A 13,933-nucleotide genomic window follows, 5' to 3' on the forward strand; every position below is an offset into this window, starting at 1 on the left:
GATTCAAAAAATATTCACTTATTTCCTATATAATCAATTACTATTTTTCTTGTTAGGCATTATTGTTAATTACATATTTTTATTAAGAATTTGTTACTTGCTTATATCTTATATAACTGGTAAATAAATTTTATTAAGCATTACTATTAATTATATCTCTTTATTTAAAGTTTATTAGCCCACATTTCAGTGCGCTTATCTCTCATATTTCTTATATCAATTAATTCTTCTATAATATGCATATCTACCACTGCCACTTTATTATTTCATCTCTTCTCCGTCGTCATTTTCTTTTTAAAAAAATATAGCTCTTGCTCAACCATTTTCACAATTATTGTGGCTTGATTGATGATTTGATTTGTCATTTGTCAATGTAAAATCTACAAATCCTTTTATTTGTTCATGGGAGTTTTGCACTTTTCTGCTAAAAAATAAAGAAAACCAATCATAGATAGGAGATAACGGCAATATATCTCAGGCGTACGTGTTTGTTTCTCTTTTACTTTTTTATTTGAAATTGTATTTGTTTTAATTTTGCATAAGATCTCAAGTGATAAAATAATAACACAATAGAACTCTTAAAACAATTGAGAAGAAATGTGAGAAAGAAAATGAGAGGCCTTTAAGGCATTAATGTGGAGTTTTAGGATTATCCATCACATGTTTCTTAAATCTTCTAATGTCCATTTAATATAAATTATAAAAGAGGAAAGATCGGATTGAGAAGTGGATCAGTTTTTTATAGATTATAATAATGCATAAGTATGGTCGCTCTATAAGTGTAATTGGAGTTGAATGTAGCACTCTACAGCAATTCTGATGGTTCCCAGGTGACACAACAAAATAGAAGCGTTTTTGTTCAATCAAGAACTACTTTCATCAGTTAATAGAAATATGAAAGGATTGATATGCAAGAAAATTTATCATTTTTGAAAGTTAATGGTGGCTTTTTTTTTTTGGTTTAAGAATCCATTTGTTAATGCAGTAATTGAATTTTCACTCGCCAAATTGGTGAGGAAGGAATGGACTCCAACTCAATTGGGTGTCTTGTAGTTTCGAATAGACTCAAACTTTGTTTCACATTCCGCCACTAATGATTGCCAATATCTGAGTTTTCTAAGCGGAACAACGAAAGTTGGCAAAGCTTTATTGGATTTAATCAGGCTTGATTTAGAAGCCTGAGTATTTTAAAATCGCTTGATTTATCAAATTTGGACTCTAATAAAATGAGTTTTAATGGAAGACCTCTCAAGCGTAGCCCACAATGTTTTGAGACCTAGACGATTGAACTATCACCCAATAAAGAGAGCTATTTGGTTCAATTATTTAAGCCGTTGTACTTCAAGTAGCTGGTGCATGTTAGCCCTCCATGACCTAAGTGGATTTCGAAAACCCAAGAAAAACTGAAACTCAAAAGGGGGTGGACCTTTTTTTTTTTTACACTTATTTTGGTAATAATTTTTTTTCAATTTTAAAATATTACTGTCAACTTACTTCTTAATTATTATAGTAGAATCTTGTGTGCATAATTTGATTTATTGACATTATATGATTATATCAATGAAAGTGTAGAAAAAATTGAAAACTCATTTGCTTGTAAGAAAATAAGGTAAATAAAAGAGAAAATCTCATCTAGGGCCCCCAATAAAATTTCATTTAGGGTTCAATGTATTTTGAAATTATTCTGTAGGTCCAATGACCCTTTTTGCAAATAAATTTTAGGGAGAAAAGACACAATTACCATTTGTAAAAAAAAAAAGAACTTTTTTTTCATTATCAATGGACAATTAATTATTATATGTGAACCTAAAGTTGAGAATTTGCAAACATCGAGCTATAAAAATTTGAACTTTTTGTGATGATAAAAGAATTTTACTATCAATGAATAATTATTTGTTAATATATAAACTTAAAGTTATAAATTCGTGAATATGTAATTGTAAAAATATTTTTAATGTAAAAAGTTTAAAATAATCATTGTAAAAAATCAATCTTGTAGTGGTGAATCTAAATTTGTTGTCACAACAAACCTTAATTTTGAATATAAAATCATAAATTCTAGACTTTGACTTGTGAATAAATGAATTTAAACTTGTGAATACTCGAACTTTAAATTGTAAATTTGTTAAGTTGGCTAAGATGAACATGTCCACTATCTAAACAAAAGTTTCACTTTCAATGAATAATTACTTATTAATATGTGAGTCTAGAACTGTAAATTCATAAGCATATAATTGTAAAAATCTGAGCTTGTACTTGTTGCTTTTTCTCACTAAGGAAAATTGTGTATTTTCTCTCTAAAACAAAACCTATAGAATAATTTCAGAATATATTGAGCCTTAATTGCATTTTTTCTTCTTTGGGAGCCCTAGATGAGATTCTCCATAAATAAAAAGATATACAAATGAAAGAAAAGAGAAAATTAAAACTTAATATGTTATGAATGAACAATTCTAAATCGTGAATGATATTGTAAATATTTTTTATATTTTATTTATATATATGTATATAAATATTATTTTTTATTGAATTATTATGTCATTAGTTTGATAATAATTAATTTAATCAGTTAGATCATGAGAACCGTGATCTGTTGACCATTACAGTTTATCATCCATTCCCTTTTTTAAAACATTACCTACCTATATTCCCAGCTTTACCATTACCTCTATGTAAAGATATTTTCTATTTTTTAGTTAGGTCTAGGAAATTTCCCTTTGTTCTTTATCTTAGGTTGTAAAATTGTGTATACAATACTTCTTCTGTTTAAATATATAAGACATTTTTAATCGAATCTCACCCTCAATAAAATAGTTACTTACTTTCAAACTAATTCCATCTTTTTTATATTTAACCCTATTAGACAACCTGCAATAAATAAAAAGTCATTATTAATAGAGGCACTTTAAAAAAAAATAATGATTACACCTCAAATAACTAAAAAAAACCTTAAATTTTTAAACATTTAACTCCCAAAAAAATATTTTATATTTTTAAATAGAGGAAATACTTATTATAAAAAAGGTTTGTGAGTATGGTATAGCTTGTCAGAATATAATTGTGACTAGAATACCATGAATATTTAAAAAAAGTCCTTGAAAAAGTTGTTCCACAATACTTAAATTTAACTCAATTTTAAATCTCACATAATTATAATTAAAAAGATTATTTAGTTCAATAAATATATTCCTAAAAATATTAATCTAAACATAAGTTTATTTGACAATTTATTATTTGATATGGTTGTGATAAGCTCATAGGTGAACCATAGGAAAGAAGAAAGATAGATGGAATCGGCAATTAGACATCAATGTAAATGCACCTGCTTACTTTGTTCTTCAAATATAGTGTGGAGACAAGTAAGCAGAAGAACCCCAGAAGTAGTCTACACAACAAGATAATTTAAACATAAGTTTATTTTATAATTTATTATTTGACTTGTTTTTATGTGATTAATTTAAACATATGTTGATTTTATAATTTATCATTTGATATGGGTTTGATGGATTTATTATTGTTAAATATTCAAGACGTAAACAAATAGTGGTTCCTATGTGACAAATTCTAGTAACACAAATAGCCAAAAAAAAAAAAAAAGCCCTAAAAACATTCGCAAAATGCTCTAAAAAATAAAAACGTTCTGAAGATGAACGGCTCCATTGCTCCTCCGAGTATCAATTGGTATTTATATGGTTTTAGAAAGAGACCACGAGACATTACTTTCTAATACCATATTTATAAATAGCATTTAAATTGACAGGTTGACCGAAAAACTTGTCTCCATTGACTATGCCTGTTTCCTCTTCAAAACTTGTTGATTTTCCAACACCTAATTCATGTATGCAAACATTGCAGAATGTTGATGTTAATGTTATAATTGAAGACATTACAGTCGTAGCGTGTCGCATAAATTATGTTGACTGCACATTGCCATATTTAGATTTAAGCGTGTTAGTTGTGGTAGAGCCGTAGAGGTGAGGTCCGACTACAAAAGTGGGTGGTCAAACCTTTTGATTTGTTGCTTTGATATTCAAATATGTTTACCTTGTGGTCTTTTTGACCAATTTTTTCAAAGATTTTAGGGGTGTCAAATTCTCTCCCATACTCCTCAAATTTGAAGATTTTATGCAAGTCCTCAAAGAACATTAGAACTCTTTAACATTTTTGTCTCAGGTCCAAGTCAAGCCCAATTCTTGCATTGGTTGTCCAGTAACCAACATATGATGCGCGTTGCAATGTCAGTACATCATTAAAAATGCTTTTATTATTAAAGATTGGTTCAATTGATAAAAATTTAACCCCTAAATTATAAGATTATTAGTTCAAATCTCATTATTAATGTAACAACTTTATTGATGAACGACTTATAAGTATATTTGTAAACACTCTTTAAATTTGAAGGCATGCCTTAACTTTAATGAGCCCTCAAAACTCAATTCATATAAATTTATATGTGTGTTTGTATAAAAGAAATGCTTTGGCCAAGTTTTTTTTTCTCCTTTTTTAACAGGGAAATAGTGAATTTCAAAATAAGCACATATCTGAATTTTCTCATATTAAAAATAACACAAAAAAAATCATGTTTGGAGAACCCACCTTAGGAAATTAATTGAAGGAATTAGCTTTTATTCATTACAAGCAATAAACAATACCGAATGAACTTCTTTTATCAGTTAAAAGGCTTACAAAGATTAATACAATCCATTCTTTAAATAAAAAAAATAAAAAACACTTTTTTACTATATTTCAATACCACAGTCCTTCCAATTCCATCGGCAATATGGACTACAATTTTCGTGTACATTACAAAATGCAAATAATCTAATTGATTTGTAAAAATTGCATACAGAAAATTGTGAGTTGAAAAAAAAAAAAAATCTCGAAGACGGCTGAACTCTGTATAGTATATATAAAGTGGAGTACTAATTTGCAAATTTAGAAGATCTTTTGGTTTGCCAGTCCCGAATTAAGGAGCGAAGAGAGTGATTAGGGGTAAAGAACAAGTGAGCTAGTCTTGCATTTGTCATTGGCGATCTATCATGCCCTGAACCAACCCATGCTTCTATTGCTTCTAATTCATATGAAAACCCATCTGCTGCCACGTGTGGGTTCTTCATTACCTCCTGCATCCAATCCAACATTACATCAGCATAATGTTGATAATCAAATTCTTGTGAATTTATTTATTTTTAATACAATTCTTATGGATTTATTAATTATATATATATATTGTCAAAAAAAAGTCCACAACACAAACATGTTTACCTGAAGTATGGGACAAAGAAAAACATTGGGCACATCCATCAGATCTTCCCTATCTACACTTCCGGTGAATCTCGTCGTGTCTCCTCTTGCAACTTCGTGATTTGCCTCTCTTCTGATCTCATTTAGTTCCATCATTGCATTTCCCATGCACAATCCTTCCTTGGGCTGAGGCCCATTGGGAAAGCCCATACACTTCGCGGCTAGCCCTGCTAGCTTTTGGGCTACTTTCATGGGCCACGGCCCAGCTGTCTCATCCAAAACTTTAACCAAATCTTCTCCCATCATCACCTCGCCCTCAACGAGACCCACCCAGTTTCTTCCTGTCAAGAGATGCATGATCAAGACTCCGAAGGCCCTTACGTCTGCTTCTAGGCTGCCTTCTTTAGACCCAAAGCCTTTGATTTTTGCAACTAGATTGCGATCAAGGAGGATACTGGAAGGAGTTAAGTGGCCATGAACGAAGGGCATGGGCTGGGCCGAGTGAAGAAAGGCCAGGCCCGAGCAAACTTCTGCGGCTATCCTAATTCGGTCTTGCCAACCCAAGGCCCGGTTTCTTCTTCTGGAAAATAGCATGTCCCTCAGGCTCCCATTGTTCATATATTCTAGAACTACGCATTTGAGCTCGGTGCAGAACCCCACCATAGCCACCACGTGAGGATGTCGAATGCTACCCAGTAGTCTCACCTGATAAGTTTACACCAAATATTATATATATATATATATATATATAGGTGGAGAAGGATTAATTGGCTGATTCTTGATGGTAAAAAAAAAAAAAAAAAATTACCTTAGCTTGGAATTCTTGTGGGGACAAGACATGGGTGGAAGTGAGCATCTTGATGGCTACTGTGGAATGGTTGATTTTTCCTCTATAAACGTCGGTCCAGTCGGCGCCACCGGACTTCAACAGGAGGCGGTCGGAGAAGTCGTCGGTGGCCAACCTGATCTCGTGGGTCGTGTACTCTCTGAAACTGAAACTGGGTTCAGTCAGCCTGGCCGCCATTCCTATGGCGTCCTTTTCTTTACAGAACTCTATCCTTCTGTAAAGCACGTCTCTTTGTCTCCTGAGCTCGTCTATCTCAGCCACCATCTCCGACCTGGAGTTCGCTGCATTCTCCAATTGGATTTCGGCTTGTGACCTTGCCTGTGTGGAGATCTGAAGCTTGTTTGAGAGCTCCGATTGAAGCTCCAGCAGCGAGCTCAACCTTTTCCCGCTTTCCTCAATATCACGTCTGGTTTCGAATGTAATTTCTTTCTCGGCTTCCAATTCTTTGGCCAGCTCCTCCTTCATGCCGATTTCTTCCTTTATTTTGCTTTCAAGTTCCTGAGCCTGCAAAATGGCATGGTGAGCAAGTTGCTTGGCGACATATAAAGCAAGTGTTTAAGCCATTTCTGAAAAAGGGAGAGACTAAGTAGTTACAGGATCACGAAAAAATGATGTAAGGATAAAAAAGTCAGATCATATTAAAAATTATTAAATCTAAGGAAGTACGTTGAAGATAATAATATTAAAATTATCTCAGCCAAAAAATCAACACATATATTCACTTTTTTAATTATATGATTAAATGTGATAATCTAGTCTCTTATAATAAAATTTTTAATTTTGTTGATCTTATAAGAGGGGTGGTTTTTGTAGAAATTGTGTTGGACGACAAAGCTTCTTTCTAAAGATAAGAGAGGCAATGTTGCGTATTGACTTAAAAGAAGAGCGATGAATTAATGGATCAGAAATTCAGAGTAGAAGAGTGAAACAGATAAAAGGCATGCAATTTTCTGCTTCTCCAAAATCGTCCCAATTTGTCTGTCCTTGCTAGGAAAGAGAAACACATTTCCGACCCAAAATGACAACAATAAAGAAATAAAGAAAAACGAAGAGAAAGAAACACGTGGGAGGGAGTCCCTTTTTTCATTGCTTTTGCTAAAAGCTTATTTTACTTTTATATTCTTATTTAGTTTTGATAATACCTAAATTAGAACTAGTCACTGATCCTCAAAAATATTAATCATATATAAAGAAGCCAAACCAATGTTAGATTATAATACACTTTAAATTATACATAAAAATAAATCATTCTCATTAAATTATGAGTAGGCAAATTAAAAAAAAAAAACACGTCAAGCTAGTTCAAGTAGCCGTAGTCGAGTCGGATGAGGTGTGAGTCAAGCATTTATTTATTAAAAAAAGAGAAAGAAAATAGGAGGTTGAGAATATACAATTACAAGGTTGGAAAAATTACCCGAGAGTTGCATAAACAAACGGCCCATTCAGCTTTTGCACGTCTATCACAGTGCTCTTTTGCTTCTTTCCTCTTCAATTGGATCATCTTATGCGCCTCCTCCAGTTTTCTCGTCAGCGTCTCAATTTTTTCCCCTCCCCTCTGCCCAAAGAAGAAACAAATTTAAGTATTCTCACAATATTAATTTCCTCCATTGCACCAAACCTTCGTTATTTTATTTTCAGGAGGAGGAAAAGAAAAAAAGGCCAACAAAATAAAACTATGAATTCGAAATTGCATTTTTTCCACATTTTTGTTTTATTTGACACACCCATCTTCCTACTAAAGGTAATCACTGAAATCATATTAAATATGAGCATTTTTTTGAATTTAGATTCAAAACTTTTGCCTGCTTTATAAGAGACTAACTCTTTTTTATAAGTTCAATCCAAGTTTATCCCTTTTTCCTACTTTCTTTGTGAAGAAAAGATTAGATGAATTGAAACCAAAATGCTCACTGAGAATGAGTTTAAATTCTTCGTTTTCCCCCTCTTTGGTTGGTGAGAACTGAGAATTGGAAGACAGCATCCATGTGATCTGGATCTTATTCAGGACCCAATTCTTAATGGGTCCCATAGAAGAATTAAATGTAAATAGAGTCAAGCTGGAAATCAGGAAAAGTATCAAGACAAAATCATTGAAAGCAGATGGTTATTTCTGACTTTCACACACAACCACCTTTTTAAGTTTTTTCCTTCCCTTTTCCACCCCTTTTTAATAGTCCCTTCATGTATGCACACACACGTATATAAAACTGCATGCTATAATTTAAAAAATTAATTAATTATAATAATTATATTTTTAAAAAATTAAATTAAAATATCTTATTTTATTCAATATAAATATATATTAATTATTTTTTATTAATGTAAATTATAAAGAATGATTTAAAAAATATGAATTATAAAATGGGTGATTTATTTTAAAAAATTAGTAGTTTCTCTGATAATAAAAAATGGGGAACATATAATAAATAATAAAGCATATTTCTTCCTCTAACTGCTCCTCAGAAGAAACGAAGCGAAACAAAACGAAGCAGACAACTTTTTATAGGCAAAGTGACGGCCACATGTTTGATAAAATATCTAAGAGAGACCATTGGTTTAACTTACCAGATTAGAATTGTTCTGTTCAATGACATCATCTGGTTCATTTGCACTAATCCTCGAGACGTCACTGTCTGGATGCTCAAGGCTAGTTTGTTCATTCGTGTTAGAAGACAACAAATCCTGGAAATAAGTTTCAATTTCTTGGCGATAGAATTCCCACTGGTTCTGTGAACCTGGGGATTCCATACTCGCTGCTAATCCACGACGGCTTCTAGAATCTGCAGGGGAATCCACCTTTCCCTCAGGCAACACTTTCTCTAACCAATCTTTGAACGTTATCTTGTCTCTCATTCTAGCAACCACGAAACCATTATCGTCCTCCATGATCTTTTCATCGTTCCGTGATCCTCTCATGAATACTTGTTTCCCTCCACATAAGATGAACAGTTCGCAGAAGTCTGGCTTATGCTGATGAATATAGAACAATCCGCTTATGGCACCTTTTGATTTCCTATATACAAATACACCACAAGAACAAAAAAAGAAAATCCTGCTTAGATTACTCTGATTTCTCTGTGGGAAAACAAGGAAAAAACGAAGGCAAGAGGAAAAGAGAATACCAGGAGGGCTTCATCACTGAAAATCCAATGACCAATTTGGTTATCTCTAGACCGAGAATCAAGTCTGTGATGCGTTTTTGGATAGGTTCATCGAATTTCTCGACTTTAGTATTTCAGCTGGTACCTGTGGGATAATTATCAATTCATCATCGAGTCAATTGAGAAATGATTATACTAGAGAAGGGGGGGGGAGCTTACAAACCTTCCCGCAGAAAGCTACGTACTTAGAGAGCTGCCTGTCGATTTATCTTGCTCTAACTTCTGAGAGCTGGTAACATCTCATCGTTCACTGATCTTGCAGGGAGTTTCCCAACTGCAAAACGATCCCAGTTGAATTTGAAGGAGAATCGAGAAGACAAGAGAGATTATGAGAAAAGTTTCTGGGTGAGAAACTTACATGGGGTATAAACGTGATCCTTGGATGTGTTGTGACTGACATAGAGAATAACAATGGAAATAGGATGAGACTTCCATTTACTGAGAGCCCAATTCAAGGTTTTGATTCCATCTTGCAGATCATTGCTGACAGCAACATGTATCTTCCCTTTTTGGGGGTGGTGGTGGCGGCCTCCATAATTAAGCTTCCCAATTCCCCTGTTTGGCTGCTGAATCAGGAAGAAGATGAAGCAAGTCCGGCGAGATTCATATCAGCAAGACAACAAAAAAGAAGGGTGGTGAGGCTGTTGATGATGTGGCCGTCAAGTATTATCCTATTAGATTAGCTGGTATGAAAGAATTGGGGAAAAGGAGAGTCGGTAGTCGGTGTATCTCATTTTCAAAGTTGTGTGGATTTTCGCAAGGAATTGATATGCATTGCATTAGAGCGAGAGCGAGAGAGAGAGAGAGAGAGAGAGAGAGAGCTCTCTTGAAGGGACGGCCCCATTTGGACTTTTCTTTATGTTGTGGGACCCGGCAAGCCCAGTTTGGTTCTTTTACCATTGCAGAGCTAATAATTCGAATCAAATTTTACAAGTTAGCTCAAACTCAATTTAAACAATTTAAGATCAAGTTTAAAAAAATTAATTTTTTTTTGTATTAAGGCCTATACACTGAAAAAATTTTCAGCCAAGCCCAATTTCAAATACTCAAATAAAAAAAAATTATATTTTAAAAAAATATTTAAAATATAATAAATATTAAATAATTTTTTTAATTTTAAGTTATTTTATATTAAAATGTCACATATGTGAGTCTTATAAATTATTTAAGTATTTAAAAAATATAAAATAAAATAATTAATTTTAAAGTAAAAAATTAAGTGAAAATAATTTGAAAAAACAAAATTTAAATATTTAGATCGTACGAAACCCAAAAAAATTTAAAGTGAGATTGATTATTTGGGTTTTTTAAAAGTTGAGCTTATTTGAATTCAGTCTGTTCAAACTAAAACCCAGCCCTGATTCCCACCTTTAGCCATTTGAATATTCACGCCCATAGCTATATTATTTCAGTGGTTTATCCAAGAAGTCAAATTTTGTTCTTTGTTCACGCGAATATCAGGAATGCTAATCTTTCATGTGAAAGATTTGACAAGAGGTGATGGCAATGCCTTGAACAATCAAAAGATTTGAAAATCTAATTTCATGTGGAAGAGTATTCCCATCTAATCATTATTTCTTAAAAATTGAAAGTATAACTTCATGACTTTTTATTTTGGGAGAAGGACAGAAAAGTAACTCCCAGGTAAACAAATAAACAATAAAGTACCATGAATTGTATTAATTATTATGAAGTTTTAAGGGACTTCGTTGGCATAAATTGTTTGAAATTACTTTTTTTAACCTCATGATTAATAAGAGAGAGACACTCAGATTATTGATTTTGTGCTCCCCTCGGTCCCCTTTTTTTTGGCCAAAACGAATCAATTTTATTAATCATCAAACATCAAATAACACACACCCTAATGCCCCCTCTGTCCTTACATCGCTACTTTTGGCTCCCATTAGCAGAACCTAGGTTTCTTCAAGCAAGGAATATGGCATATTTTGGATATTCCATTTCAACATTACATTCACATACTTTATAGTTGGTCCAATTTAATGGTTAAAAAATCAAACTGAACCAAATAGTTCGACTGATCAAGCTAACGGCTCGGTTAAGCTAAAAAAAACTATATGGGGAGTTGAGTAGGATTGGACTGCTTTGGACTGACGGACGAATTAGGAATGGAGATCAAGCTGAGAACCAGATCCAACTTTCAAAAATCAAACTGTTCAAAAAAATGCCCTTTTTATTTTTTATTAATTTTTTTTAAAAAATGATTATTTTTTTAATCATTTAATGTATATTGCATCGTATAGCTTATTAATTCATAATAAACTTAAAATACTTGATTTTATTTTTAAGTAAATAATAATTTTGTATTTATTTCTTATATTTAGATTATTATATACATATATAATTTTTTTATTTAATTATTATATTACCAGTTTGACCATTGATCCAATCTAATTAAACCATATGAACTTAAACTGTTAATTGGTTCAATATCCAATCTTGTTTAAAAAATATTGGTCCAATACAAACTCCATTGTTGGTGTGAAGATTGGAGAGTTTATTCTGATCATTAGCCACAACAGATTCATCCATTAGCTACAATTGACAATACAACTTTAGTGGCCCAACTTCAAAAATTCATAATTAATTTTACATTCTCAAAAATAGTGAATTAGAATTCCATAAAAAGCTTGAGGTTTACTTTCAAATATAAAAAGAATTACTCATAAATATATTATTTATTTTTTGAAAATCTTTAATTACAAAGACAGTTCATTTTTTAATCTTCTTCCAAAACTTAATTGATTATAAAATCATTTCCTAATGTATTTAAATACCCTCAAATTCTTTTAAAATATTATTAACTTGATTAACTCAAAATGTAAGAATTTGGGATATCACAAGATGTGAGGTTACATGAAAATTAGATTGTTGATTGATTCTACTAAATTTCAAAGTTAAATCTCAAGGGAATATTTCAAGAATTATCCTTTTGTCAAACTTGCTAAAGAAACTTAGCGAAGTTTATGTAAATGATCGGTCAATTATTCTTAATCATGCTTGTATAGAACCTAATAGATGATTGACCACTTGGGGGTCAAAAAAGTCATGGAATGATGAATGCATCTTCGTAATCAAGAAATTGCAATTGGATTTTCTGTTTGTACTAATTTTTTTATTCACTATAAGTATTTTTTATTAAAGGTAATATTATTTAAGGCCATGGTCAAATATTAAATGTAGTTATCTCTTACAAAAATGTTTCTCTAAAATCTTGCCTTCTTCTAGCATTAAAAATCAAAGAAAGAAAAAAAAAGAAAGAACTATTTTAAACAATTCAGTTATTGATTTCTTTCATGTGAGAAAGTCAAATAATTAAACATAATAGTCACACGTAAAAGAAATTAAATTCACACTAATTGTTGAGGCCAGGAGAATGTTTCAGCTGTTTTATGAATCATTGTGGGGTCAGCAACCGAATCCAACGACGAGGATATTATTTAGGTTATAATATATTTTTGGTATTCTAATTTTATAAAAAGTTTTAGTTTGATCATTTTATTTTATAAAGTGTGTTTTTTAGTCTTTTAACCCTAAAAATATCAATCTCAAATGATTATTTGTTGTGACAGTCATTATTATTTTACAAATTAAATTTAATATGTTAACATTTAAATTTTTTATTAATAATTAAAAGTTCATTATAAGAAATTTTTTTGTTAATAAAACTAATAGGATTAGGGTTAAAAAAATTAAAAAAATACACTTTATAATATAAAGACTAAAATAAAAATTTGTATAAAATTAACGAAATTAAAACCACATTTCAGCCTCTCATTTATAACATGAAGAATGAAATACACTATAACTTCTCTATGTATACAAAGACCCCAATGAAGATTGGATCTTCTTGCAAAATAAAAAATCACATGAATTAAAAATTGTAAGCAACGTTTATAAGGGTGAATAATAAGTGCGAGTCTTTTATTCCACTTTTTTTAGTTTATCATAAAGAATAGAAAATAACTTCAAGAGTTATAAAAAAAGATCAATTTGGGTTATTTTTTATAATTTTTTGGAGGCATTGTTTATAATTTGGGATCATTTATTATAATTTTTTGATAATTTTAGCAATTTTTTGGTCTTTTTTATAATTTTTATATCATTTTTTGATCAACTAACAATTAAAATTAACTTTTATTAATGGCAGGAGTTAATTACACTATTTTCTTTATATTTAAATAAATAATTTATACAATAAATAAGTTCAAAATCTAACATACGACATGATCTAAAATTCAGAAATACTTACTAATTTACCCTTAAAAAATAATAAAATGACTAATATCTTTGTCAAACATTCCCAGATGAAACAAACACCTTCAGTTTTTTATTTCGGGACCAAATAACTATAGCGATGCGTAATATAATACTATTATCAACTAGTTTGACTATATTAATCATCACCATCATCATGCATTGTCTTTCGTTACTTCTTTATTGCAATTTTATTATTTTTTTCAAACACAAACAAAAATTATATTATATATAATAAAAAAAGATGAAACATTACAATCACTATAAAAAGAAACATGACTGTACAGTAACTTTTGTGAATAATTTATGATCAACATAAAAATTGCCATTGACAGTTTAATTTTCTATAACAATAGCTAAAGTTATAGTTGAAAGTATGACTTCCTATAATAATAATATAAAGTTA

The 13,933-nt window shown here is 31.0% G+C and overlaps 1 protein-coding gene across 1 annotated transcript; it reads right to left on the reverse strand.

Moving 5' to 3' along the window:
- Nucleotides 1-4,884: 4,884 nt before the first annotated feature.
- Nucleotides 4,885-9,337, reverse strand: LOC129299872 (putative U-box domain-containing protein 50). Its single transcript, XM_054938347.1, has 6 exons — nt 9,214-9,337; nt 8,657-9,104; nt 7,506-7,646; nt 6,053-6,595; nt 5,266-5,949; nt 4,885-5,123 (listed from the first exon to the last, which is right to left on the reverse strand). Exons 1-6 carry the CDS (start codon nt 9,225-9,227, stop codon nt 4,923-4,925), a joined length of 2,031 nt encoding a protein of 676 aa, XP_054794322.1. The 5' UTR covers nt 9,228-9,337; the 3' UTR covers nt 4,885-4,922.
- Between the last annotated feature and the right edge of the window lie 4,596 nt (nt 9,338-13,933).

The sequence above is a fragment of the Prosopis cineraria genome, unplaced genomic scaffold, assembly GCF_029017545.1.
Source record: "Prosopis cineraria cultivar Desert tree isolate PC_DT_omini unplaced genomic scaffold, ASM2901754v1 PC1335, whole genome shotgun sequence".
Classification (NCBI taxonomy): domain Eukaryota; kingdom Viridiplantae; phylum Streptophyta; class Magnoliopsida; order Fabales; family Fabaceae; genus Prosopis; species Prosopis cineraria.